Source organism: Polyodon spathula, chromosome 1 (assembly GCF_017654505.1).
Source record: "Polyodon spathula isolate WHYD16114869_AA chromosome 1, ASM1765450v1, whole genome shotgun sequence".
In the NCBI taxonomy this organism is placed as follows: domain Eukaryota; kingdom Metazoa; phylum Chordata; class Actinopteri; order Acipenseriformes; family Polyodontidae; genus Polyodon; species Polyodon spathula.
This window is the reverse complement of record NC_054534.1, coordinates 79,722,465-79,750,159: the sequence shown is the minus strand read 5'-3', so window position 1 is coordinate 79,750,159 and position 27,695 is coordinate 79,722,465. Positions and strand designations below refer to the sequence as shown.

At 34.8% G+C, this 27,695-nt stretch overlaps 1 protein-coding gene across 1 annotated transcript; it reads left to right on the top strand.

Moving 5' to 3' along the window:
• rxfp1 (relaxin family peptide receptor 1) lies at nt 1-27,695 on the top strand. The gene is given in 19 exon segments (XM_041263485.1): nt 1-324; nt 3,106-3,249; nt 6,248-6,315; nt 10,609-10,632; nt 11,263-11,447; nt 12,881-12,952; nt 14,440-14,511; nt 16,261-16,332; nt 16,854-16,925; nt 17,467-17,541; nt 17,831-17,902; nt 19,381-19,452; nt 20,106-20,177; nt 20,796-20,867; nt 21,129-21,200; nt 21,478-21,707; nt 24,842-25,252; nt 25,455-25,673; nt 26,453-27,695. Coding segments are annotated over 19 exon segments (2,367 nt in total). The 5' UTR covers nt 1-275; the 3' UTR covers nt 26,767-27,695.

Genomic DNA, 27,695 nt, shown 5'->3' with positions numbered 1-27,695 from the left:
TAGTGAACAGCGCATTCCAGTCTCTCCTGGTGCTAACAACATCACACTACCCTAGAAAAATCTTCCCACTGTACCAATTTTCTGAAAAAGTACTCACCGTGTCTGCCGGATCCCTGCCCAGGGTTAAACTACATAGATTACATGAGTGTATATATTTTTGTTGTGATACAGCACAAAGTCGCCGGTGTCTGCCTATAATTACTTACTGTTCAACTAATATAAGCATTACAGAAAGCCTCTGCGTGAACACCGTAATTATTCAAGGTGGAGAAAATATGAGATCTCAAATAATAATTGTGCTTCTGATTACTGGAATAAGAAGAGGTATGTACTTTTTTCTATTTGTTTTAATGTAGTTCTTAAAGCATATTACATGGAATGTATTATTTCTCTACAGCTACAGTAAGCGTCGTTGAAATATGTTTGTAATGTTTTCGTTTTACAGGTCATTAATTACTTAATTTTTTTAAAAAAGAAAAAAATATGCAGATAATGGAATTATTTCATTCGCTCTATATATGTATTTTGTAAAGTATTTGAAATGAAATAATAAAAAGAGATATTTTGTTGTTTTGGATTTTATCACTGAAGTCACATTACTGTATATGAAACATACTGCTGAGGCTGATATTTTTTAAGTGTGTGATTTTGAAATTAAAGCGCCGTAATGAGGAACGATCCCTTTACGCATTGCTTTATGTCATCAACGTAATCCAATTCGCAGACAAGACATGCTGAGAGTTGTGAACAAAAAATTATTGTAACACACATTTAAAAAATATAAATATTTCATAAAACGTCAAGTTTTGCTACTCAAAATCTGCTATCTGGTCAAAATTTATACCAAATGTATATGTAATCTGTACCTATAAACGTTATTTTATTTATTTGTTTATTTTGTTTTGGCTAAATTAAAACAATCCAGCAGTTCATCTCAGCTAGAGAGTAGTTTAAAAAAAAAATTCTAAAACTGATATAGTAATGTATAGTAAAATAATGTAATATACCTACTGTCAAACTAATATCAACAACATGACAAACAGTATCATAGCTCACACCAGGCAAATATTATTATTATTATTATTATTATTATTATTATTATTATTATTATTATTATTATTAGTCCTGTGTTCTGTGAAAATATAATGCAGTATTTTGGTCATTGTTCTAGGTCTACCAATTGATAGATGCCTAAAATAGATCAGACTGATAATTTTCCTTATTAAAGGTAGGAACGTTTGATGGTTGCAGATCAGCTGTCAAGTTTTCATACCTTGGCAATTTGATAGGTGCTTCTATAATGTATATATTGAATATTGTAAAACACACATAACATACAGTACCTACAGTTCATACAAGCTGTCCTACTACTACTACTACTACTACTAATAATAATAATAATAATAATAATAATAATAATAATAATAATAATAATAAGTATGCTACCTTTGCAAAACTATTTTACAAATGTGTACTTGAGGTTAATTATATTATAGTTTTGAGAATTTGCAGTCATTTGCAAAACATTTGCAGTCAGTGTACTGGGGCATTTTTTATTTTGCTTTTTTGATTTAAAAAAAAAGTCCCTCTGTAGTACACTTTGCTGTATAGCAGCTGTCTGTATTCACTATAAAACTGATTAGTTACATGTGGAATAAAAAACATGTATTTTATATCCAAAGACTTGGGTATTTGTTTTTGATGAGCGTCCTCCATCTGCAAAGAGAAATAAATCTGGGCATGCGCAATGCAAGGTGGAAACAGTCTGGGCATGCAAAGTAGGAAAATTTGATAGATAGCATAAATTGACGTGACACAAGTACATTGCCGATGTCATCTCTTGGTGAGATCACTTATTTTTTTGCTTGTCGTCCAACCTTGCTGAGCAGCAGATACTGAGCTACGTTGTTCTACAGCCTGAGGCATTACTGCCCACTGAATGGTTTTTTGTTTTTTTAAATGTATTTTATATTAAATTAAGCCTATGCCATTGCTGTTGTTTTTTTTAGTTTTTGTGTTTATATACCAAGGACTTAAAACAATTAAAACATCCTTATAAACCTCTTTATCCTCTAAATGTTTGTTTTTCCCTGAATACTCTTATATTTGTCTACTGCAACACAAAGTTAATTTACAGGCTTTGGTATACTCAAACGATAGGTTCCTGAATTAAATGCACAGGGTTACTGGGTAGTTTTGAATACATTAGTTATAGGATGAGAGCAGGTTTTACTGGCCCTTTCAATAGATGGAATTACAGGGCATTTTTACTCTAGTCTTTAACTACTTTTTATTTTAAAGGTGAAAAACTGTTAATTTTACAAGACTTGAACCAAACAACTTAGTCGTGTCATTTAAGTCTCTAAGCTTTCTCAAGTTGTTTTTTTTTTTTTTTTTTTTTCTCAGTTAGTAGCATTATGACATTTTATGTAAGTACACTGCAGGTCTGGTGTATATTCACCTTTTAAGATTGTACTGCCCTGACTGATTTCAGCTTCACTATTATGCCCCTGCATTAGTCACTAAATAGCACAACCAACTCTTGAAGCAGTTACTAGAAGGAGTAATCCATAGGTTTAGACATGATACATCAAAGGCCATTGTCAATCACTGTTGCTGTATTGTGAGCTGCAGTGCAAATATTCGGATTACCACCACAGGAGAAAACTTGTTGAACACACCACTGTAAAAAGAAAGATAAAAACCTACTTCTCTTTTATGAAGTAGCCTAACCGCTGATTGTCACACACTTCTAAAGGTTTTATATGTTAAATAATATCTTAAGCAGTGTTTTGGGTTTGAAACCGTTAAATTGAATTCCTGATTTATTGTATAACTTATACTGCCGCTAGGTTTCTCATGTACATTGTATACATTACTTATAATTAAATGTTCCAAATCTATAATGTTAATTCTAAGTCTATAATGTTTCTACTCTGGTAAGTATATACGTAGCTGCCCTTATCTGCATGAACCTGTAAACATTGTTTTGAAACTGAGTTTCTGCAAATATTAATCTCTCAAGAGGCAGCAGATATTCTAATCTGATTATATTTTTTTGAAGAAGGTTGATGGTTCTAACTGTACCTTTATGATAAATTTCAGTTGCCTCTTTAAATATCTCTGAAGCTAAACCAAACTGCCCCCTTGGACATTTCCCATGTGGCAACCTCACAAAATGTCTACCACAGCTTCTTCACTGCAATGGTGTGGATGACTGTGGTAACCAAGAGGATGAAGAGAACTGTGGTGAGTATTTCACTTACATTTCAGTTTTTATATACCTACAGTAATTAACGGTTTAAATAAATATATATATATATATATATATATATATATATATATATATATATATATATATATATATATATATATATATATATATATATGTTGTCATTTTCTATTTGAAGTGAAACACAAACTAATGACATTATAAAATAACCTAAATCCTCTGCCTAATTGCTTATTTATGCTATTAAATATTCTCTGCTGTTTTGTTTAGAAAACTAGAAAATTTCTGCAAGCACTTACATGTGTCACTGTGCTTGGTATAAATCCACATTTCAACACAAGTCCTTTTCTGTAAATGTTTAGTTTGTTTATGTGTGTCATTATTTCTTGCAAGGATAAATAGTTTTTTGTCTACATCTACTGTACTTATATATTTTTTTACATTATAAAGACCATAAGTGGGTGGAAATGATATAGTCAGTGTTAATTAGAATTTATTTTGTATCTTTTATTTAACCTTTATTTAACCAAGGGAGACCTGGTCAAGAAGGTGGCATATAATACAAAAAACAAGCAAATTCAAATGAGCACAACCAATACAAACAACATCATCAAATTACAAGAAACAATTTAGGAGCACTGGCCAAAACAAAAAACATGTCTGATTACTGATTACCTGGATTCTCCTAATCAAGTTAAAAAAAGAGGCAGCAAACCATTTATTAGCCATGGCCAATAATTCCTGTGGATTTCCATGGGGAAAGGAGAAGCTACAACTGAAGAATTTATCCTCAGCTCTTTACCTATGATTATAAAACCCTGCTTTAAAAAAGTGTTTTAGCGGACTACAATGATTATTTCAGATAAACGAGGGTAGATCAATACAAATAAATTAAAAAAAAAACATAACAAGTTGTAGACTAATGGTGATAATGTCATTGATACAGCGTGTTTCTCTATAACAGTTTAACTCCAAGAATCACAAAATCCCTTTTGTTGCTATTTCCATTATTACCTTGTAACATGCCACAGCAATGCTATTGTCCAATGCTAGTGTAACAGTTTCATTATTCAAGATCACCTGCTGGAGGACACATCTTTTTTTTAAAGACCTGTTGCTCCTGAAGTGAATCAGTCAATATCGTTGGTTAGAACTTGTTTAGAATACAGCCTGTAACAATCCAGGATGATTATTCCTTGTAAGATGTTTGTATTATTCAATCTAATATCACTTTAAATTCAAATAATGGGAGTCTGGTTGCACAAAGAGATTGTTTTAGATAAGATAGCTATTTTATTGTGATCTTATCACCAATAAAAGAACTGTGCCACATATTCAATTTAACACATTACAAAGCTTCACCATCCTATCATGGCAAGATATATCTAGTGATAAGATTTTTTTTTTAATATAGATTTTGTATTACTTTTCTGACTGCTTGTGGGCATTGGTAACTCAGAGGGCTGCACATTTGTTTTGATTAAATATACTTGAGCGTATGGGGTGAAATTGTCAATAACAAAGTGCAGGTACTCATATGTGCAGCCGGGTGGAGCAGACATGTGGTTCAGTTTTTTTTTTTTTTTTTTTTTCAGGCATGTAAACATTTGAGAAATTTGAGTGCTAATGAATAAATACTACTAAAATGTATAGATATTGGAACACGATAACTTTTAATATAAAAGCCTTAAAAAATAACTGATAAATTATAACCATTTTAAGCGGAAAATACTGAAAGCTTTGTGTCCTGTGCATGTATCACTCAATCATTAACCAGCTGGATTTATAAAGACTTTAATTTAACACAACAAAACTTTACATAGCTGGCGTGGACACATGCATGACTAGAATTGGCATCGTTCGGGGAATAAATGCACTGATACACGCACTTTACTTTTAAATTGATTTTATTTCACATGCCCCACAAAACAGACATAGTTTACAAATTCTGTCACATTCATTGTTTTAAAAGTTTAAAAGAAGAAAAATATTAAACAGGAGACTAAATTAAACATGTCATAATAGTAAACTTACTTCAAATGTCATTCATTCTATGAACAACCAGTAGTTCCAAAATTAATGAATTGTAATAAATTCTATTAAAATCAATCAAGCAATAAGTGGTAACCAGCATAAAAAAATAAAAAAACAAGGAATTGACATGAGATAGATTACACAATATTCCTAAACTATATAATGATGTCTAGTTTTATGTACCTAGGGCTATGGATGGCTACTAAATTGAATGTAGCAGTTAATTAAACATGTCACTATAGAGCTTTGGGTCAAACTAAGTTATTTATAAAAATACAGGGTTATTTGGGTTATTTAAATTAGTAAATTACATGCTGCTTATGTGCTGTCAACAATCACTACAGCTGGACAGGCTGAGTCCTCCTTTCATTACTGAATGTACCCTGTGATGCTTTCCTACGTACAGCTGTTTGGGAGTAAAAATGTAGCATTGTTTCACTAGGATGTTTTACACAGACAGACTGGGTAGTCCCATTTCCTCTAAGAAGAAGTGAAGGTGTCAGGAATTAAAGAAAAAGGGCAGTAGACATATATCGTTGACCACCTCTCTGCCCTGGGGCAAGAGGTCTACCTCCCAACTCAGTGCTCATATAATGACCCCTCTTGCAAAAGTGTTGATACCATGATTGAGAAGAATGGCTGTCATGATAACAGAAAACCAGCAGTACTGTTACAGAGAGCGTGATCTGGATGATGCTGCCCCGAGTGAAAGTTGAGAATGTGTTCCCTAGATAATTTATGACCTAGGATGTGTGAATTATTTTACGATAAAAATCTGGTATTAGATTTTGATTCCATGTTTTGTTCAAATGCTGTAAAATGTGTTTTATTTTAATAGTAGTCATTTTAATATTAGTTCAGACAAGCTTTAGCAAATTCTTCATCAGTTTCTTTTTTACATACAGGTAACAATGTAATAGTGTTCGTCATCAGTGGGTTTATTTAATTTTCTCTTTTTTTTTTTTTTTTTTTTTTTTTTAGGAGATAATAATGGATGGCCCCATCTGTTTGATAAATATTTTGGAATTTTCACTTACGATTCTGGAACTGTATCCAAGAAGTGCTGTAAGTAACCCGATTTTGAAGCAAATGCAAAAGGCATAGGCAGGACTTACCCTTGGCCTAAATTTTAATTATAAAGTCATTATCCGTATAGCATTTTAAATATTGCCAAATAAGAACACAAACACAACAGTGATAAGACAGTTTTCTGTATTTTATTTCTAAACATGACATAATTGCCCACAGTATATAGGGATAGTGGTACCATAATTCAAATAAAATCACAGGTTTAGTTGCAGGAAGAGGAGCTACATTATTGTTCTGGTCCGTTTCTGATGCTTTTAGACTGTGCATAGTGTGCTCTGGAGGAGACTGACAATTGTAGGTTTCTATTGCTATTTGAATCAGTTGATATGTGAATGTGGACTCCTGACAAGGCCATCTGTTATATAAATACACTGTGATCATTTCATGCACAGTATGCTAAGTTTCCAGATACCTAGGGTAGTATGTTGCACTAAAAGCACACAGCTGTTACAACATGTATAGCAAGGGTAACTATGGTTCAGAAAATTCAGCGTCATCAGCCAGTCAGCTTCCAGCTATAGTGGGCATTAATTAAGCGATAGTGCCTGTCAACGAAGGCTCTACCGTGTGTTAGTTGACTGCCTCCTGAGCCGAAGACGAGGGCGCTAATGAAAGTCAATTATTTAGAATAAAAATTTAGATTTCTTATAAATTTGTAAATGCCAGGAATGTTGGTCCAGCTGGCATTAGATTGGCACAGCTGAAATACACCAACAGTGTGTACAAAACAATAACAGCCAGAGTATACATTGTGTGGAAGACCAAGTCTGATGTCCTCTTATGTGCTGTTTTTTCTGGATTTCTTTAGCAGGGCTGTGGCAGAGCAAAGCACTGCCCTTTTTAAATTGGCAAGGATGGGGTTAATTTACCCTACCTGCCTGGGTTTATTATGTTCAGGTGGCTGGGGTTGATTAGTTGATTAAATGATTAACTTAATTAACGATCAATCAGCGCCCAGCCACCTGACATAAAAGGAGGCCTCTGCTTCTCATTTGAGAGGAGGGAGCTGAGGAAGCAGGTTGGTGATTTTTTGTGGTTGAAATTTTGTTAAAACCAGTGATGGCATTGCCCAGCCTGGAAACCTTATTTTTGTAAGTTTTGTTTTGTTATCTTTCTATTTGTGCTTTATTTTGCCCTTGTGCACTTTATTTTTGTGTTTATTTATAATAAAATTAGGATTTTTTTGAACTGCAGTCTGTCTCTGGGCCTCTATCCACTCACCAGCCTGCTACAAGGGCTTTATAAAAAAAATAAAAAGAATAATTAATTAATGTATGAATGATATACAATGCAGTCTGTTATTGGTCAATCATTTGAGTTCAGATTGTGGAGATCTTCAAGCCCTGCTTGTAGTAACTGTAGCTCCCTGATAAATAGAACTATGGTATATCACACTAACCACATACTCCCTTAGACACAGCAAGCCTGGCAGGGATATGATTCTTACTGATAATTGTGGATCATAATGAAACACTTGACTAAATACTAATAACTTAATTTAGTACATTTGTATGTTTTATTCACTTGAAACAAATACTTAAACAGTAATACATGATGAACTGTTTTCAGGATTTTTCCCCATTACTTATTGTTTGCAGCTGCTACTAAGAGTTCCCAAGTACAAATCGGCATTATATAATATCCAGCCAGTTTCACAGATGATGATGCTGAATAATTAAGAACATTAGGATTTAGAAATGCTTAAACTTAAAGAAAATAACACACCATTGCCGCTGAGAAGGGGGATCGTGAAAAATGCGTTACAGCTACTGTTCCTAGTGAAATGACTAGCAAGGTTGGTAATACTGTTGCCTGTGATGGTAGATACCAGCTTAAACCTGCCCCTCTACTGCAGGATACTGCTGTAGTTATTCACACATGGTGCTGGCTGCCTAACACCTGTATTGTTAACATGTTAAACTAGACAATATGACCAATATTAAATTGTATGAATGCATGCTATGAAATAATAATTTTGAATGTGTTTCACCCTGAAGATAAAATATCTCATGTACCATATTCCTTCGAATTTAAGACGCCCTCAAATTTACCACCCTCATTTTGAGGAAAAAGTAAAACATCAAATAAATATGCATTTACAAAGACACAACTTCAATTACGCTTTTGTATCATGCAAAATAAAACTGTATACAATAAAACTGAAACAGTGTTATTGTAGATTAACCACAGCTTGTTTACTCTGCTGCGCACACTTCAGATGGCATCTCTGTCATACACACACCGCCACTCACTTACAGCATAACACATCCTGGCATCAGCAAGCACGACACAACACTCCACGGCATCAGGCAACATGTAACCCAGCAACCACAACAGCACTGAACTTGTTAAAAAATACCGGGGTCTAATCAGCATTTCCGATCCGCCCAAGCTGGTACTGTTTGTTAGAACTGCTGAAATTGTAAACATATTTCTTGGAATTCCTCTGGAAGCTTGTTTTTTTATAGGTCAGCAATAAGTCATCTTCAAGACATGTTTGTTCTGCTTGTGTATTCGGTCTTTGCTATCTTTTGCTGGCAGTCAGACACATTTCTGTTTGTGTACTAGGGTAGTCACGTCTTTTGTTGGTGATTTTAATGCGCGCATCACTATACTTGAATTTAAGATGTAGGATATTTTTGAGAAGCAAAAAATGGTTAAAAACACGTCTTAAATTCGAAGGAATACGTTATTTTGCCTGCCAGATCTTTCATCTTTTTTTTTTCCATTGGATGAAAATATGTAGATGAGATTTCATGGTAAAAGAAGTGCCCTTCTGCTGTCCAGGATCTTATTCTGTTCCACAGTAACGGTCTGGTAACAAAATCACAGAAAATGTGAATAAATACAGATCAAATAATCATGCTGTTTTCAATATGAAACGTGAAACGCTGTCAAAATGAAAACATTACAAAGTTAGTATCGGGTATGACCTCCCTGAGCATTAACACAATCCTGGCAGCGTTGATGCATAGACCTGGCCAGCCTCTGGATAGACTGCTGTGGGATGTTCCGCCACTCTTCCACAGTTGTCTCCTGGACATGGCACTGGTGATTTAGTCCCACAGATGTTATATTGGTCCTTATGGACTGCATGGTAACAAAGAACTTAGTGGGGACCTGAACGTGTAACACTTGAGTTGCGCAATTGGGAACGCTAATTGATTGCATTAACTAAAATAATGTCTTTTCAATAAATATTATGAAGTTTCTATAGAAATTAAAATAAAACCGTTAAAATTAATTTAAGTTTAATGGTTTACCATTCGTAACCACCAAAATACTTTAGTGTACTGAACTCACAGTCATAAAAGCAACAGGGTTGCCTTGTTTACGAAGGAGTTTGTAATTGTTTTTGGATCAACCATTAACATATATATGCTCACTATTATATAACGGGGGGTGGCTTATAGATATATATTAAATAGAAACATAAGTTTTAATAAAATAATCAAGTTATTCAAAATTATGCAGAAAATAGAATCCTGAAGTGTTGCCTTTGTTTATCAATTGTTTATATGTTACACATCTCAAAGTTTTATCAAAATGAAAGAGGGTCAGCCGTGTTTGGATATATGTTGGTATTGTCACATTATTTATATTAATTTGACAGTTTTGTGGAACTATGTCTAGCGAAGTGTTTCTGGTTAAGGGTAAATAGATTGTCTCCTATGCAAGTTGATGTTGAAGTCTGTTGGTAAAATGCTGTATACTAAATTCTATTCAGTTCACACAAACACACACAGTACATATACGTGATGAATCAATGGTTTTTATTTGTTTCTTAACACAGCATGGCAGTAAAAATGTCAGTGCCCCAAGTGAAAGGAAAATATACTTTCATTCCGCCTGTAAATCACTCATTATGGAAGTTAATTACCATCAACTGGTACTCAGTTGTAATGGTATGGAACAGGCAGGTTTTATTGAATACCTTCAACAACATTACTGGGGAGTTGATTCCAGACCCACACTATTCTCTGTGTAAAAAAGTGCCTCCTATGTTCCGTTCTGAATGCGTCTTTATCTAATCTCCATTTTGACCCCTGGTCCTTGTTTCTTTTTTTCAGGTTGAAAAAGTCCCCTGGATTGACTTTGTCAATACCTTTTAGAATTTTGAATGCTTGAATCAGATCACTGTGTAGTCTTGTTTGTTCAAGACTGAATAGATTCAATTATTTTAGCGTCTGCATATGACATGTCTTTTAAACCAGGAATAATTCTGGTCGCTCTTCTTTGCACTCTTTCTAGAGCAGCAATATCCTTTTTGTAGCGAGGTGACCAGAACTGAACACAATATTCTAGATGAGGTCTTACTAGTGCATTGTACAGTTTTAACATTACTTCCCTTGATTTAAATTCAACACTTTTCACAATGTATCCAAGCATGTTGCTGGCCTTTTTTTTTATAGGTTCCCCACATTGGCTAGATATAGTGCATATTTAGACTAGTAACCCTGATACTCCTGATTCAAACTCATTACGTTGTGTGTCTGTTAAGTAAAAAATGTCAACTTGTTCACTTTGGGAGATATATCTGAGAGAAAAAAGTAAGTTCTGGTTGCTCAGAATGGTGTGAAATCCTACAAGACACCCTACACACAACATAGAAATGTGTTTAAAAAAATAAATAAATAAACATTATTAGAAAAAAGTAAACATGTTCTAGATATATGGCAAATTTGTAACTGGGATTTGTTGATTTTTTATACGTGATTCAAATTGTTTTAGTTTGCCATTTGAAAAAAAAAACCCTCCGTATTCTGAACTGTTTGATTATATTCTCATCCAGCTACTTCCTCTTGAATTTTTCCTAAACATTTAAATCCAGTATCTTTAAGAAGCCTTTCAAAATAATGCTATATATACACTGTGACAACCAAAAGGGTTTATATTTTAGCTGAAAGCTTTCAGTACCCCTGCTCCACATCATGTTTTTTTTGTTTTTTTTAAGCTGTGAGAGATGATTATTTTCTCCTTGTGTAGTGCTTGGGCTTGTTCCAGAAAAATGCTTCTGCAGAGGTCTGGAGCTTGACTGCATTGACTCCCAACTTCGATCAGTCCCTTCAGTATCTACAAATGTGACAGTGATGTGAGTAAACCCACAGCAGCTTGAGTGGAGATATCAGGGAGACGCAGAATGACTGAGGTGTTCATTTATCTCAAGCATTCAAAACAGCTGTCCTGCTTTTACTTCGTTTAACAACAAGTGTTGTGTATAGCTCTTCATAAAAGTTTTATTTATGAGAATACTGCCTTTGAAAAAAATGACAAATATCAGATAATATTACAGATCCATGCAGCTATGTCCAATTTAAACAAACACTCCAAATTCATCCTGACTGTTCAGTTTTCCCTTGAATGGAGCACAAAGAAAGCATCATTCAGAGAATATGTGACATTCAGTGCATTTACATTTGCATAAGAATTCCAATATTTTTCGGAAAACTAATTCCAATATCAAAAATCATGTAAACACAGTTTTCAGAAAATGTATCGGAATATTCCGAAAGTCAGTTTTCGGAAAACAGCACCTAGAAATTACTGATTACATCTCAAAAACTAACTACATGTATATCATGTAAACACATTTTTCGGAAAACTTATTGGAATAGCATGTGCACACTTTAACCCTTTTCTCCTGCACGTGGTTTTAGAAAACAGAGAAAATAATAATAATCTGTAGTCTGTCTGCATGCATCCATTTGTCTAGTTGGGGATAAAGTAATACATTTGTCTCTGTAAGTCCTTATGTATTTGTTAATAGCCCATACTGGAGCAGTAAATGTTTTCCAGCTTTAAAATGATGTGATAATTTAAAATAATGTCTGCAAAAGAAACTGGTAATATAGACCAGGATGAGCTGTTGGAAAGGCTGATTGCACATTGTGGGGAATCTGCATAGGGGTATAGGATAGTAATCTTTGATTTTAAGACCTGACACTTCAATAAAGCACTATATTGGATTGGTCTCCATTCTATAGCAGAAATGTCCAGTCTTCAAGTCGTACTTAGGCTATTACAGTATTTTGCATGCGAAAATATCCTGCGTTTTCCGAAAACTTCTATCCATGTATACAGTTCAATTCTAATTAGATTTTCTATTGTTAATCATGTAAACACAGAAAAGTGACGTTTTAAGAAAATCCGTTTTCTGAGTCAGTTTTCCGAAAAACATTAGTTTTTGGAAAACGCTTTGCCATGTAAACGTACTGAGAGTTTAATCTGTCATTTCCCAGTTGGTTTTTAATTACTTATGTGGGTTTTGTATGAATATTTCTTTGGGCTTCCTTTGAAGATCTTTTGTATCAAAGTACTTTAACATGGCAGGCTCACAGTTTCAGTTTGTGTTCATGTAAAGATTCTGCACATTATTCAAGTATAAATATAAGAATTAAAGAAAACTTTCATGTTTGGGTGAGATACTTGCTCAGTAATAGTGTTTGAAATTATTTAAAAAATAACATGCCTTCAAAATACTAATGTAGCAGAGCTTTATTCATTTTTTATTTGTATGTGTTCAAGGTCCCTTCAAAGGAACAGGCTGAGGAAACTGAATGCAGATATTTTCAGAAAATACCACAATCTCCAAAAGCTGTATGTATGACATGGTTCTCATGAATATTTTTTATTTTATACACACAGTGGCCGAAGGCTCTTATTAGAAATATATTACAATTAGAATATGTTTGCAATAATGGATTTCACTGACATTATAAAATGAAACAGCTGTACTGTAGGGGGATAAATGATAAACTAAAAGAAACTGAAGGACATATGTTTTGACTAGGATTACATTTTGAATACGGCTTTGCTATTATACTTTAAATAAGCACTACTTATTTTAAATGGCTATAGCTACCATACCATACCATAGAGTATTTTTATCAACATGGTTTTAAAAGACAGAAAGAGATGCAAAGAATATCTGAATTATTGGTGTCTGGGGTCAGTCATGTTAATGTAACAGCCTAGTGTTGAGAGGAACTTTGTATAGGCATAGGCATAACCATAACCATAGCGTGATCATATTAATAGCAAATTTACTAGGATAGCACTTTGTTTTACTTGAGTGATGTAAAAGGAAAATTACTTCTCAGTGTACTGCAGCTATACAGTGGGAAGGTTCCATGACAGAAGCCATAAAAAAACAAAAAAAACATGCAAATGGGATTTTAATTTCCATAGCTTTCCCCGTCAGTCAGAAGGCTTTTCTGCAGGTTTCTCATAAAGGAAACATCTCTGAGGAGAACGATATTGAAGAAATGCACTACACTGTAGACATTCTTTATTATTTATTGTAGCATCTCAACACACCTGAGGCATACAGTTATAACAGTGCACACCCTGGTATTGCTTACTTTACAGTAATGTTCTTGTTTGTTAATCTTTTCTTTTTAATTTTTATATATTTAGTAAATATATGTACTAATGAGTAAATGATCAAAATATGGATCCATTAACAGTTTTGCAAATGCAGACCAATAAAAATGAAAGTTCACATTTTATTTAGGGATTTCGTTTACGCAAATCGTTTAGATCTGTAATTCGATTGTCGTAAGCTATATATATATATATATATATATATATATATATATATATATATATATATATGATATGAATAATTACTTGCCTTTATATGAACTCTTTGGTATCCCATTCTTGCATATTTCTGATTTACAAACCAGTCGCAATGTGAAAATAATTGTATTCCCCCTGTTCTTACTTCCTCAGTAAATCACATGTGTAAGTGGATTATAAAGATCCCACAGTGCCACCTTGTGGCCACACTATAAAACTGGCATTGTTTTTGTATTTTTTTTTTTGTTTTTATCTTCCTACACAAGGTGTTCTGTTGAAAGTTAATGATTGTATTTACATTGATGTACATGTATGTATATATATATATATATATATATATATATACACACACACACACACACACATATATATATATATATATATATATATATATATATATATATATATATATATATATATATATATATATATATATATATATATAAATCACAGAAATGTGTAGTATTTATCCATGCATTAAATTAGACTATATGTCTTTGTAGATACTTACAGCACAACAGAATCCGGCAAGTGTCTGTGTATGCATTCCGAGGATTGTATAACCTAACAAGACTGTAAGTGTTTATCATTTTGTCAGGATGTGATATAACTCGGTAAAATAGTGCCGATAACTCTTTACCATTATACACAATAGATTTTGTAGGCTTTACATCTTTCTGTAGGTCAGTCTGTGATTTATAATGAACTAAGGCCCTGTCCACACTACATAACTGATCCCAAGAACCGTACTCAAACATTTTAATTAATCCAGCTCAGAGCGTCTAAACTAAAGTACCTTTTCATGTTTAGTGGGGCTTAACACTATTAAAATAGTCCAGTTACAGTTCCTAGCAGCGCAGTGGACTGCACATTGTCCCACAGTGCACTATTTTATGTTTACATAACCTCACAGTGCACTATTTTATGTTTACAACCCGGCAAATATAGAGCCTGTGCCCACTGAAGATATAGCACAAGGTACATTTTCTCATAATGCATTTTGTTTTGAACTCTGAAGTTCTCCTTGACTGATTTCATCACTCCAGATATCAATGTGCTTTGATTTCGGCATCTGATCACATCACTCCATGATCCACCATTTACATCAAGCCTCAGAAATTATATAAGGTACAGCAGTATTGATAGTCGTTCTCAACTCCTTGTAATGTTCATGTGCCAAAACATATTAGGCGGCTTTTTGGATATTGAAAGATACTCAAAAAGATGTAGTTTGGTATTACAGCGTCATCACTTCTGACAAACGACACTAGCTGTGATGCGATTAATTTAGAACCAGACTCGTGACTACCCCCTGAGGTGGTCTCAAGTCCAGTTCTCGAGTACCGGATTAAAACACTGTGTAGTGTGGATGCTAACCATATTTAGCACTTTTAAGATGGTTTAAAGGCAACTAATATGGTTTACAGGCATAGTGTGGACAGGGCCTAACTCTTGAACCAGCATGACTTGAAACATAGCGGCCAGCTTTGACTAATTTCCAAAAGGACTTTACATAGTTGAATGTGCTTCACAAAAGAAGAGATACTAGATCCACAACATTATAATTAAGCAATAGAACCTGAAGAAGAGGACTTTACCATCTGGTAAGGTCCATCTCGTGTCATTAAATGTCCTGAGTCAAAAGGGAGGGGGTTAAACATAACTAGAAGGGCCTTACCAGATGGTAAACCCTGTTATGAGTGTTCTGTTACTATTAGAACATTGACATGTTAAAACAAAAACAAAAAAATAAGTTTTTCTGTTTGTTTGGTTTTTTTGTGATTTTATGCAGCACTAGTTTTTGTTGCTAATGAACACAAACGTGTTCCTGCTTATTCCATGAGTAATGCGGTTTGCTCAGAATTTCATCTGTGGTCTGGTGCCCTTTACTCAGGATTCATTATCCCAGCAGTGGACACTTTGTTGGTATTGCCAATTGATACAACAACAAACAGACAAAAAAACTTTTACTTACATGAAAGAGGCTAGTTGCTATTTGGTTACTGTTTTAAATGTATTGGCTATATAAAATTTAAATAGATAGCTAGGACAGCGAGAAAGCAGAATGAGTCTACATCAGACAACATCCAGAAGGCATGTACAAGAACAGACCTTCTTTCATCAAGCAGAGAAAAAAAGCTGTAATACACAAATGTTGTATTTACGCATTTTCGGGCCGATTGATTTAGAACAGTGATTTAAACTGAGTTTGAAAGATAACATGCAAGGTCCTTTACCATAGATTAAAGCCCTCATAATCAATCAGGTTAAAGGAAATCTCTGATCCATATTCTCAGAATAGTTGCTGTTCTTTTGTCTTTCAGATATTTAAGTCACAATAAGATAACCTTTCTGAAGTCAGGCTTATTCCAAGATCTTCATAAACTTGAATGGCTGTAGGTTTCCATGATTGTTCTTTCATTAAAGCAGAGGTATTTCTGTGTCATTTTGTGATGTGCACTGACCCTCTTATCCTTGTATAGTTTTTATTTCTAATACATTGTCTTTCTTTTAAAATGTCTGATATCACTAGAGCATGATGTCGGGCTGTTAGCAATGAAAAGAAAAATGACAGGTACATTATTTAAACAGCTGTAGCAACACCTGAGGAAATCTAACACTATTATTGTAGGAACTAGGAACTAGACCAACATTCATGGGCCCAATGGTCTCCTCTGAGTCTTAATTTTTCTTATGTTCCTAAATCTTGGTAAGGGGGCTGGTGAAAAGGCTCCTGAAACACAATATATTTACTGCAGTAAGATTACAGCATACATATCACCTATTTAAGGGTTTGCTTTTACCTTCTAGGTTTACTTTATGTTTAACTGTCACTGCAATGTACAGTTATTTTAATATATTAGCATGGACTGTATTTCTATTTGAAATAAATAGTGTGTTCCTATTTCTCTTTTAGAATCATTGAAAATAACAAAATTAACAGGATCTCCTCTTCAACGTTTTCTGGACTGAGCTCACTTGTACTTTTGTAAGTCTTTTTACTGAATAACCTAGATACTGTGTTTTAAAGGAGAACGTATTCTGTCTAAAGAAATTACGCCCCTATGTTACAGTTGTAAGTAAGTAGCTGGAATGGGGAAATTGTGTATATATTATATTGGGTCCTAATTGTTTTTCTGCCAGTCATACCTATATTCAAATCCGTTTGCACTTGTTTGGAGCAAGGCAAACACACATTTTCTGAAAAAAAATAAAACATAACAGTCGGAACTGGATTAAAAAAAAAAAAAAAATACATAGTTTCTTGCTAGTTTCATAAATTTACAAATATTCAATTTTACTTTGTATTTGCTTCATAATGTAGGATTTATTGTATTATAAGTATCAATACTCAAAAGAAACATATTTATCAGTGCTTTTTTGTAAAAGGAGAACAAATGATTTTGTTAATATGCTCACTTCAAACAGACATATGTAATTTTTCCTGGCCGGGTCATATTGAGATGATGCGCTGATTTACGTACATTCTATGTCACATGTTAGATGTATGTTTTTGTTGTTTCTTCTAGGATGTTGCTGAATAATTCTATCAGTCACCTTCATGACAAGCCCTTCTGTCAAGAAATGCCTAAACTGAACTGGATGTATGTTTTGCTCAACTATAATACAATTTGTTTTTTGTTTTTACCTCATGTCTATATGGCCCGCTGTAAACTCAATATTACTAAAATGTGTAGATAGTTATTGAAATCATGCCACTCAGTTTTTGTGACCCGCATTGTGGCCCACCATCACTATAGTATAGAACTAACCAGAAAATCATGTTATAATCTAATTGAAATTGAAAGTATGCTGATATACTTGTGCATAAAGGTAAATGTTCTGCACTGTTTCCATTATTGGAAACCTATGTTTTCTTTATTTTCTTTCTAGCGATATGGAAGGAAATCACATTCAGAGTGTTGGGAATGTAACTTTTTCTTCATGCAACATGTTAACAGTACTGTAAGTAAATACCATTTGCAATTCAAAGTCAAAGTCCATTTCCAGAAAAAGCCTACTTGTCAAAAGCTATCATATAGTGGATCTCAAAAGTATTCACCCCCCTTGGACTTTTCCACATTTTATTGTGTTACAACATGGAATCAAAATGGATTTAATTAGGAGTTTTTGCTAATGATCAACACAAAAAAGTCCATAATGTCAAAGTGAAAAATACAATCTACAAATTGTTCTAATTTAATTACAAATATAAAACAGAAAATAATTGATTGCATACGTATTCACCCTCTTTGCTATGACACACCTAAATAAGCTCTGGTGCAACCAATTGTATTTAGAAGTCACATAATTAGTTGAATGGAGTCCACCTGTGTGGAATTAAGGTTTCTCACATGATTTCAGGTTAAATATACCTGTCTCTGGGAGGTCCCACAGTTGGTTAGTACATTTCCTAACAAAAACTACATCATGAAGACAAAGGAACATTCAAAGCAAATCCGGAATAAGGTTCTTCAAAAGCACCAATCAAGGGTAGGATAGAAGAACATTTCCAAGGCATTGAATATCCCCCGGAGCACAGTAAAGTCCATCATTAAGAAATGGAGAGAATATGGCTCAACTGTGAATTTGTCTAGAACAGGCCATCCTCAAAAACTGAGTATCTGGATGAGAAGGGCACTAGTCGGGGAGGCCACAAAGAGGCCTATGGCAACTCTAAAGGAATTACAGTCTCCCACGGCTGAGCTGGGAGACACTGTGCATACGGCAACAATAGCCCGGGTTCTTTACAAAACTGGCCTTTATGGGAGAGTGGCAAAAAGAAACCCATTGTTGAAAAACTCACATCAGATCTTGGCTAGAGTTTGCCAGAAGGCATGTGGGAGACTGAGACCAAGTAGAAGAAGATTCTGTGGTCTGACGAGACCAAAACTTACTTCCTGGAGGGCCGCAGTGTCTTCTGGCTTTCGTTCCACCCGTGTTCTCAGCTACTTAATTGGTCTAATTATTTGATTAATTAGACCAATTTAAGGCTTCTTTCCAGGTATCAAAATGTTTCATAGGTCGTGTACCTTGAATCAAGTGCATTTTTTGAAATTATCAACCGTAAAAGACTGTAAAACTTTAAATATGTACAATTGAACAAATAATTAGATCAATTAAGTTAATTGAGAGCTTATGTTGGGATGAAAATCAGTAGACCCCGTGGCGCTCAAGGACTGGAGTCAAGGACAGGATGCATCAGTATTTGTGAGTAAGTACATGTATGTAGAAATGCACTACATTCAACTTTGGACATCGACAGTCTCTTCAACTGATCTAAACAGTGGCAGATCTTAATACTGGTACAGTATAAATCTAAAAAAATGTACTTTTAATGACAAAAATAAAGACACACAGATTTAAACAGAAGCTGTATTTAGGTCAGCCATAATTTTGATCAACTGGAACATGCTTTTTTGTGTTTTTTTTTTTTTTCAAAGGGTGCTGCAAAGGAACAGAATCATTCATTTGCATGACAATGCATTCTCACCTCTACACAAACTAGGGGAACTGTAAGTTTATACACTTTTTTTTTTTTTTTCGAAATGTCTGATGGGATCCGGAGACCTGAGCCATCATACTCATCATAACCATTAGCTTAAGGAATGCTCACCTATTCTCTTAATGAATAAAGTCTTAGTTGAAGCTATTAGTGGTTCTGTACTGAAGTGATTTTGTGTTTGTGACTGGAAACACATTGTTCAACTCAGCCCACCCACTACAAGTACAAACCAATGAGAATTGGAAGGGAAATTCAGTCCCAGTCCAATATGGCTTGCTCAGGTGGAAAATTATAAAAAATAACCATGTTTTAAGTTTACAATAATACATTTGTACACTGCTAAATGCTAACCATGGGTTGTAAGCTTGATCATACTTTACTAGGCTTTCACTATGCTTTACTAGACATTACTACTTCACAGTTTTTTTTTTTTTTTTTTAATCACAGAGAGGTGTTGTACAAACCAAGTAGTGTTTTAAAAATAAACCTTTATTATAAAAGATATCCTTTATTATTTGAGTAAATTGTTGATGCTCATAATGCATCAGAGTAGAAAAATGCAACATGTCTAAGACTTTTGCACAACAGAGTATACAAAAATACATACTTTATGCAATTTCTATAATGTCCACTGAGCTGTTTAATGTATTTATGTTTCTCCAGGGATTTGTCAAGCAACAGGATTCAAACTATACCTCCAAATCTATTTGTTGAACTTGGTGAGCTGTTACAGCTGTAAGTTAAGAAATATAAATAAATGAAACAACTAAAATTATTTGTCTGCATGGATCTAATGAAGTCATTTCAGATTAGTGTGGAACGTCTGGGAAGGCTCTCTATAGTGCCAGTACCCAATAGCAATTACAGTTCAGAGGAAATTGTCTCATTTTTCAGAAAACCTCTAAACAGAATATTTACATGTTTAATCATTTAGAGAGTTTTAAAGTTTTCGGAACAGAGATCATAGTTATTTGATAACAATAAAACCTTTCCTGAAAACCTTTGAGGCCATAACTTAGGGGTCTTTATTGTAGGGTCTTGCTTGATGTTGTATTTATTTATACAATAATTTGAAACAGATTTGGACCAGAAAATAATATTTAGAGTAGATTTGTAGTGATAGTATTTGGTTATGAAAGTTACAAATAACCCAATCCAAAAATAAATACTGTATATTAATAATCATTTTCAATTACTGAAGAGGGAAGGTGATGTCTGAACTTTAGCAGGTAGACCTGATGATTGATCATTGATGTTAAAATGGTCAGGGCAGCTGTATCCAGCTTTAATGGTAAAGGATTTCACAAACTTTTATATGTAACCGTTTATACTCGTTTCTGTGTTTCTGCACAGGAACATTTCGTACAACCCTATTGTGGAGTTACAAGTGGACCACTTTGATTACCTGAGTAAATTAAAATCACTGTAAGTTCATTTGTGGTTATGTTTATTTATTTACTTATTTTTATAACGAGAAATTCATTTTCAGTAATCTCCTTATACATCCAAAATGGAATAGTGTGTCTAGAAAGTAAATCAAATAGGCTGCAACAAGCTAAGTTCTATTAGCTATAAATGCAGGCCATGCTGCCTCTATCATTTGAAATCTATTACAGGAAACTTGCCAATTGCATGTCTCGATGTGCATCCTCTAAAATTAAACTTGTTGTGATGTATACTTTACAGCAGTATAGAGGGTATTGAGATTGGAAACATACAGAGAAGAATGTTTGAGCCTTTGAAAAACTTAACTCACATGTACGTATTCAAATTTCCTATTTTATGTGTCAATAATTCTACATAGCCTTTTTAGCATTGTAGAAAATCACTTCCATATGAAAAAATAAATGTTGGATCGCAATGTAAAATAAGGCTTTCCATTTAAGGCATGTTTAATATTTATAAATACATTTTTGTAAATCGTGCAGATTGCTTTTAATAATGTATGCACACAGCAGTAGAAACCGCACATTAAAAAAAAAGAATTATGTTGCCTTACCATAAAAGAGAATAAAGCTGATGCTGTATCTTTCAGATACTTCAAGAAGTTTCAGTACTGTGGCTACGCCCCTCATGTGCGAAGCTGCAAGCCCAACACTGATGGGATTTCATCCTTCGAGGACCTGCTGGCTAACATTGTGCTGCGAGTCTTCGTCTGGGTGGTCTCGGCCATCACCTGCTTCGGAAACGTCTTTGTTATCTGCATGAGGTCTTACATCAGATCGGAGAACAAGTTACATGCCATGTCCATAATGTCTCTCTGTTGTAAGTGACCTCTCTAAAGTATCCTGCAGGGTTGCATGCAGGGGAAGCACAGTTATTCCACCAATCAATAAGTTTCTTTAGAGGGCAATAGCACATGGTAGATTGACACAAAATATTCTGCTATAATGTCTATCTTAACAAATGGTAAAATTAATCTGTAAATTGAAGTCGCTGTTTACGGGTTTCTAATCACAACCCTGATTTATAAGGCATTACCATGATAGTTGACCATACTTTTCCTGATCCAGTCAACCTTCAGATAGTAATGTCTTTTAATGTTGCAGTTCACCAGTGAGGTGGGTGCCCAAGTCTGAACTTAAATACAATATATTTGATGGTTCATACAGATCTATCTACAGCAATATACTGTTTATTGTGATTTGCCTTTTGCATTGTGCATGTTTAGCTCAACAGTGGTTCAGTATCTAGGAAGCACCCTTTTGCTATACTGATTGCATGTTCAGTCACTGTAGTTTACTATAGTACTGTATAGCTGCTGCTGCTTTCTTGATAATACAGTGCCCTGCTTGCCTGACATGAAGGTACACTAAGGAACTGAGCAGGTATGCTATATTAAGTGACGGATCCCCAGAAAGGTAATTGACGAGAATATTTATTTAAAATAAAAATGTATTTTGGTTGCTAAAATATGGAGAAACACTTTATTAAAGATTCATTATCTCTGCTAAAACAAGGATTTGTAGCAATCTGCAAATGTGCCCAGTATGCTATGTCCCTTTAAATTTGTATCTTTAAATAGGGATTTAGTCAGAGCGTAAGGGGGTGACAGTCGATGGGAGGAGAATCAGAGATTCTCACGCCTTAAGACCTGGTCACACGTGCGACTTTTGCCAACGACAGCAAGGGGATGACAGCTGTAAACAATACACGTATCAATGCCCTGCAAGCAGCTTGTTACAGGCGTTTCCAGTTAAGCTTTTCTGGATTGAACTGTTGGCCCAAATGTTGACTAGAGCAAATGTCTCTTCATCCCTGCTGAAATCTGCCTCATGGTGTGTTTCAATCAACAAAAATATGGCTAAACATAATAAACAGAAATGTTCCTTGCGGAAGTGAAACCTTCGTGCAGACGTGGCCATTTGTTATTTTATCGGCTTACAAATGTCCGACATGCATTTTGTCTCGCTCGACCCGGTCAAAGCGCGTCGAGGTGGGTCGCTGTGACCCGGGTCAACCCGGGTATGACCCAGGTGCGTGGTTTCACACTATGCGGGAATGTCACCTGGCCAGCCAGAACCCAGGTTGGTACCCGGGTAGAAGTGCCAGTGTGAAAGGGGCTTCAGTTAGTCCAGCAATGTCTGTAGTAAAGACTTGTGGTATTGTACTAACTGGAACAAATATGAAAAATGCCAAAATGTATTGTCCCAGGGAGGAACTGTGCCACTAGTTTCAGTTGTGTTGGTGTGTGTGCTGTTGTGTGGTGGACCATGTAATCTGGAGTCCTTGCTCTGAATACACTTCTAATTCTAATAATTGAATTCCATGTCTGCAATTTATCATGAATTACATATGAACAGACACTTATTTTAAAGTGTTATCATTTATTTAATACAGCATTGACAAGGCTGTTCACCCTTCTTTGCATAAAGATAACATTTCGTTCCCCTCCACTAACAAGGGGGCAGCAGTAGTTTTAGTAGCTATTTGAATTACGATTGGCAGGTCACTCATGATCTCTGCATCGTCTCTTTGGTTCATAGCCACAACCAGCCTTTAAATACAGTGAAATACAGGGCATAGTCCATTAAATCCAAACAGTAAAAAAAGTACATTAACAACAAGGCTAGGATGTGAATTCTAAACATTGTGGATGCATGTGTCATACAGAATCATACAAATAAGATGGAGTGAAAAACCTGAAATAATAACTTAGACAACAGCTAATAACAGATATCAGGCTTAAAGAGCATTGAAAGCAAGAGAGAATCTTAGGCCCAGCTGCTGGTTATGCTTCAGTTTGTTCCGTGCAGCTACATAAAACAAAGACCCGATTTCTGATTAATGCAGTATTCCATTTACTGGTTCAGTATCTCGTAGGTCAAAGAGAGAGGGCTCTCTTCAAAGCTGGTTTCAGCCTTCTCAGAACATTCTATCCAGTCTTCAAACCATATATTCTTCCATTACTCCAGCACACTTTCCCATTGCTTTCTCCAAGCTTCAGAAACTTTCTTCAGAGCAGTTCAGCTTCCATTTCGTTCCTCCGAATTCCGAGCCACTTCCTCTCAGCATGACTTTCTTTCTTTTGCCTGGAGCGCTGTTTCTCCTGTGGGGAGCTCGGTTTGAAAGTTGCGCTGGTGCTTTTAGTGATTCTCTCTTCATCCCTGTGATTGATTAGTTTGTTTATTATGGGCTGTGCCAAGTCCATGTCGGGTGTTTCCCATTGGTTCTCTTTCCGAGATGGCCCATTGTTCTCAATTGGTCCACTCTTTTGCCCTGTCTGCTAGATTTATGAGATGGACTGTTTTCTGCCTGAGGTGTCAAAGCACAAAATGCCTGGTTTGTACCCTCTGCAAGACACTGCCAGTGCCAAAGGATTCATTCAGCGATGGTGAAGATAAACCACTTGTCCAGTATTTAGTTTATGACTCTTTTTAAATGCATTCTTTGTCAGTGGGTGGAGTTTGTGGGAAAAAAAAAACAAGTGGACACAGAGAATTGCTTAGGACTCTGTATACTTCATTTCTGTTAGTTTCATACACAGAATGATCTTATGAACCAGTCTGACACTACACATGAAACCCGGTATTATAACTAATGCCATCCTAAGAAGAAATAATTTTACTTTGATGTATGAAACATTTTTTATGAAAGGTACAATCACAATTTAAGAAATAAATAAGGGTCAAACCTGGGATTGTACTTAAAAAAAAAAAAAAAAAAAAAAAAAAAAACCACCAGATTTTTTAGAGATGTTAGTTTTGTCAAAGTCCTAGTTGAAAGATGGTTTTCAATTCTATTGCAATGTATTCTGGCAATGTTTCTTTTTTTGGTAAACTTACTGGGTGTGGCCACTTTATTAGACTATGAGGAGGCAATGTTACTGAAATATAAACACAGAGCGGTTTCAGATAGTTTCACTGACAACTTGTATTGTTGTCCTTTTTCCCCTGAAGGTGCTGACTGCTTGATGGGGATATATCTCTTTGTCATAGGAGCCTTTGACGTCATGTATCGGGGGGAGTACAATAGACATGCTCAGTCATGGATGGACAGTACACAGTGCCAAATCGTGGGATCCTTGGCCATGCTGTCCACAGAAGTCTCTGTGCTGCTTCTGACTTATCTGACTTTGGAAAAATACATCTGCATTGTTTACCCATTTAGATATCTTACACCCAGGAAATGTCAAACAGTTACTACCCTGACAGTCATCTGGGTCCTGGGTTTTGTGATTGCTTTTGTCCCGCTGGTCAACAAAAACTTTTTCAGGAATTTCTATGGCACCAATGGGGTTTGTTTCCCACTGCACGCAGAACAGACAGAGACAGCTGGGGCGCAGGTGTACTCCGTGGTTATCTTCCTGGGTGAGTGCGTCATGTGAGACATGCTGAAGCCAGACAGGGTGTGGTGTAATGTAAATGCATGTAGTGTTGACAATGTACACAATATGATAATACCACATAAACTATATGAGTTTGTTACTTAAAGCTAATGCTTTTTAAAAAAATATAAATCAGGATATTACATTTTAAACCTGAAACATCCTCTTATTTTTCTTTTCCACAGGTCTGAATTTGGTGGCTTTTTTAATAATAGTTTTTTCTTATGGAAGCATGTTTTACAACATTCAGCGAACAGGCACAAAAGCAACAGAGTACAGTAATCACATTAAAAAAGAAGTAACCATCGCCAAGCGCTTCTTTTTCATTGTATTAACAGATTCACTATGTTGGATACCTATTTTTATCCTCAAGATTCTATCATTGCTGCATGTAGAAATACCAGGTAAGTCTCTCTTGAATGTACAGGGCAGGTAAGCAAAAGACCTTATTTAATACCATTCTATACCTTGTGTTATAGTCACTTTAAAATAAATGTAGGACGTATTGCAGAGACAATCTTCTGTATAAGGAAAATAGGGACCAACTGTAAATGTTATTTGACTGCTTTGCTGCATAAGAACCAATTGTACAATTTACCCTTATAATTGGTAGTGGTTGATACGAAAGTATCTACATTCTTAATCAATAGTTTAATGCTAACCATTTGACAGTACAGTACAAACAGCATCTGTGATACAGAGAAACCAAGCTGTGTGTCAACCAATAAACCAGGGTATTGAAAATAAACAAGTTATTCAGTCTGTTTACATTTTGTTTCTAGAAATTGTGTGGAATTAGTATTTTGAAGCAGCTAAGGATGTTAGTGTTAATTCTCAGTTTTGTATTCATTTATCTTACTGTTAGGTATATTTGTTGTAAAATTATAAGACACAAAGTGTAGTTTAGTCTCAGACATGATTACCTCAAACTGGGCCCGATCCTCAAAGTTTACTTCAAAACATAATTGGCAACAAACAAAAAAAAATTGTTTTAAAAGCAAATAAGAAACATCATGACTATTTCAAGATCCTAGGTGTTTTAACTACCTTATTGGGAGCCCTTTCCCCCAAATAATTGAAACATTTGAAACAAACAGCTTTAAGAATCTATTGAACCATATACAGTTCTACAAATAAAGCTACAAATGACTGTATAAAATCCCCCTTCTGTATTTATTTTCAGGTTCGATAAGTTCCTGGGTGGTTATTTTCATTTTGCCAATCAACAGTGCCCTTAACCCAATACTCTACACATTAACAACCCGTCCATTCAAGGAAAAAATACATCAAGTTTGGTACAACTACAGGCAACGAAGATCATTTACCAACAGCCAGACCACATATACTCCCTCCTTCATGTGGCTGGAAATGTGGCCAGTACAGGAGACAACTCCTGCACTATCTACACCTAAATTCACGACAGATCCCTCTGAAATGTCGTATAATAATTCTGGGAAGGTTGAGTTGTTGCCTATAAAAAGCAGTAATGGGACTTGATTGTGATATGGATTTTATTTTTTGGTAAATTATTACATATTATTGTGTATTGTAAAGTGAACGGAAGCTTTCACTTAAAAGCTGATCTCAGGTGTATATGAAAATAAGCTTCTGTTGAATAAAATGCAATGATTGTTTTGTTTTGCAGACAGAAATAGAAAATCTTAAAAAAATTTTAAAAAGTCAACTTACATAAATATGACCCAGAAAATTTACAAGAAGTATTTACTTCATTAATAAAAATTGTATTCTACAATGTCAGGTGTAATGTGTAGAATTCCATCATTTTCAACAATATTTTTACTTGTCACTTGAGACCATTAGAAACTAGTTTGTAAGTTCTATTGGAAAATACATTAGTTGGTGTTCAAGCAAAAGATTCCCATTTTGATACTGAGCTTTGATACTGAAATAACGTACTCAGTGGGGTGCCACAAGGGTATGTACTTGGACCCATTATAGAAATGACATGGACCAAGATTCACAGTACAACACTGTTAAATCTGCATATAATACAAAATTTGGGGGAGTAGTGGACTGTGAATATGCAGTTTAGTTAATTCAAATGGTTTTGAACCTTCTCGTAACTGGGCAAACTTGTGGTAAATTAATTTTAATGTTAAGAAACATAAAGTACTGCATATTGGGCAAACAAATCTAGGTTATAAGTATAAAATGAACAGGATTGAAATAGGAAACAAAGACTTTGAAAATGATCTTCGGCTTATAGTAGACTCACTTATAATGTATCCCACCAATGTGGTGAGGCAGTTAAAGCAAATAGAATGTTCGGTTGTGTTGTGAAAACTGTGGAATACATGTCTAGGGAGATTATGCTAATATTATACAGCTGCGGACAAAACTTTTGCATCACCCAGCTGAATTAACTAATGAAACCTGCTGAATAATGTAATGTTAACATATTGAAT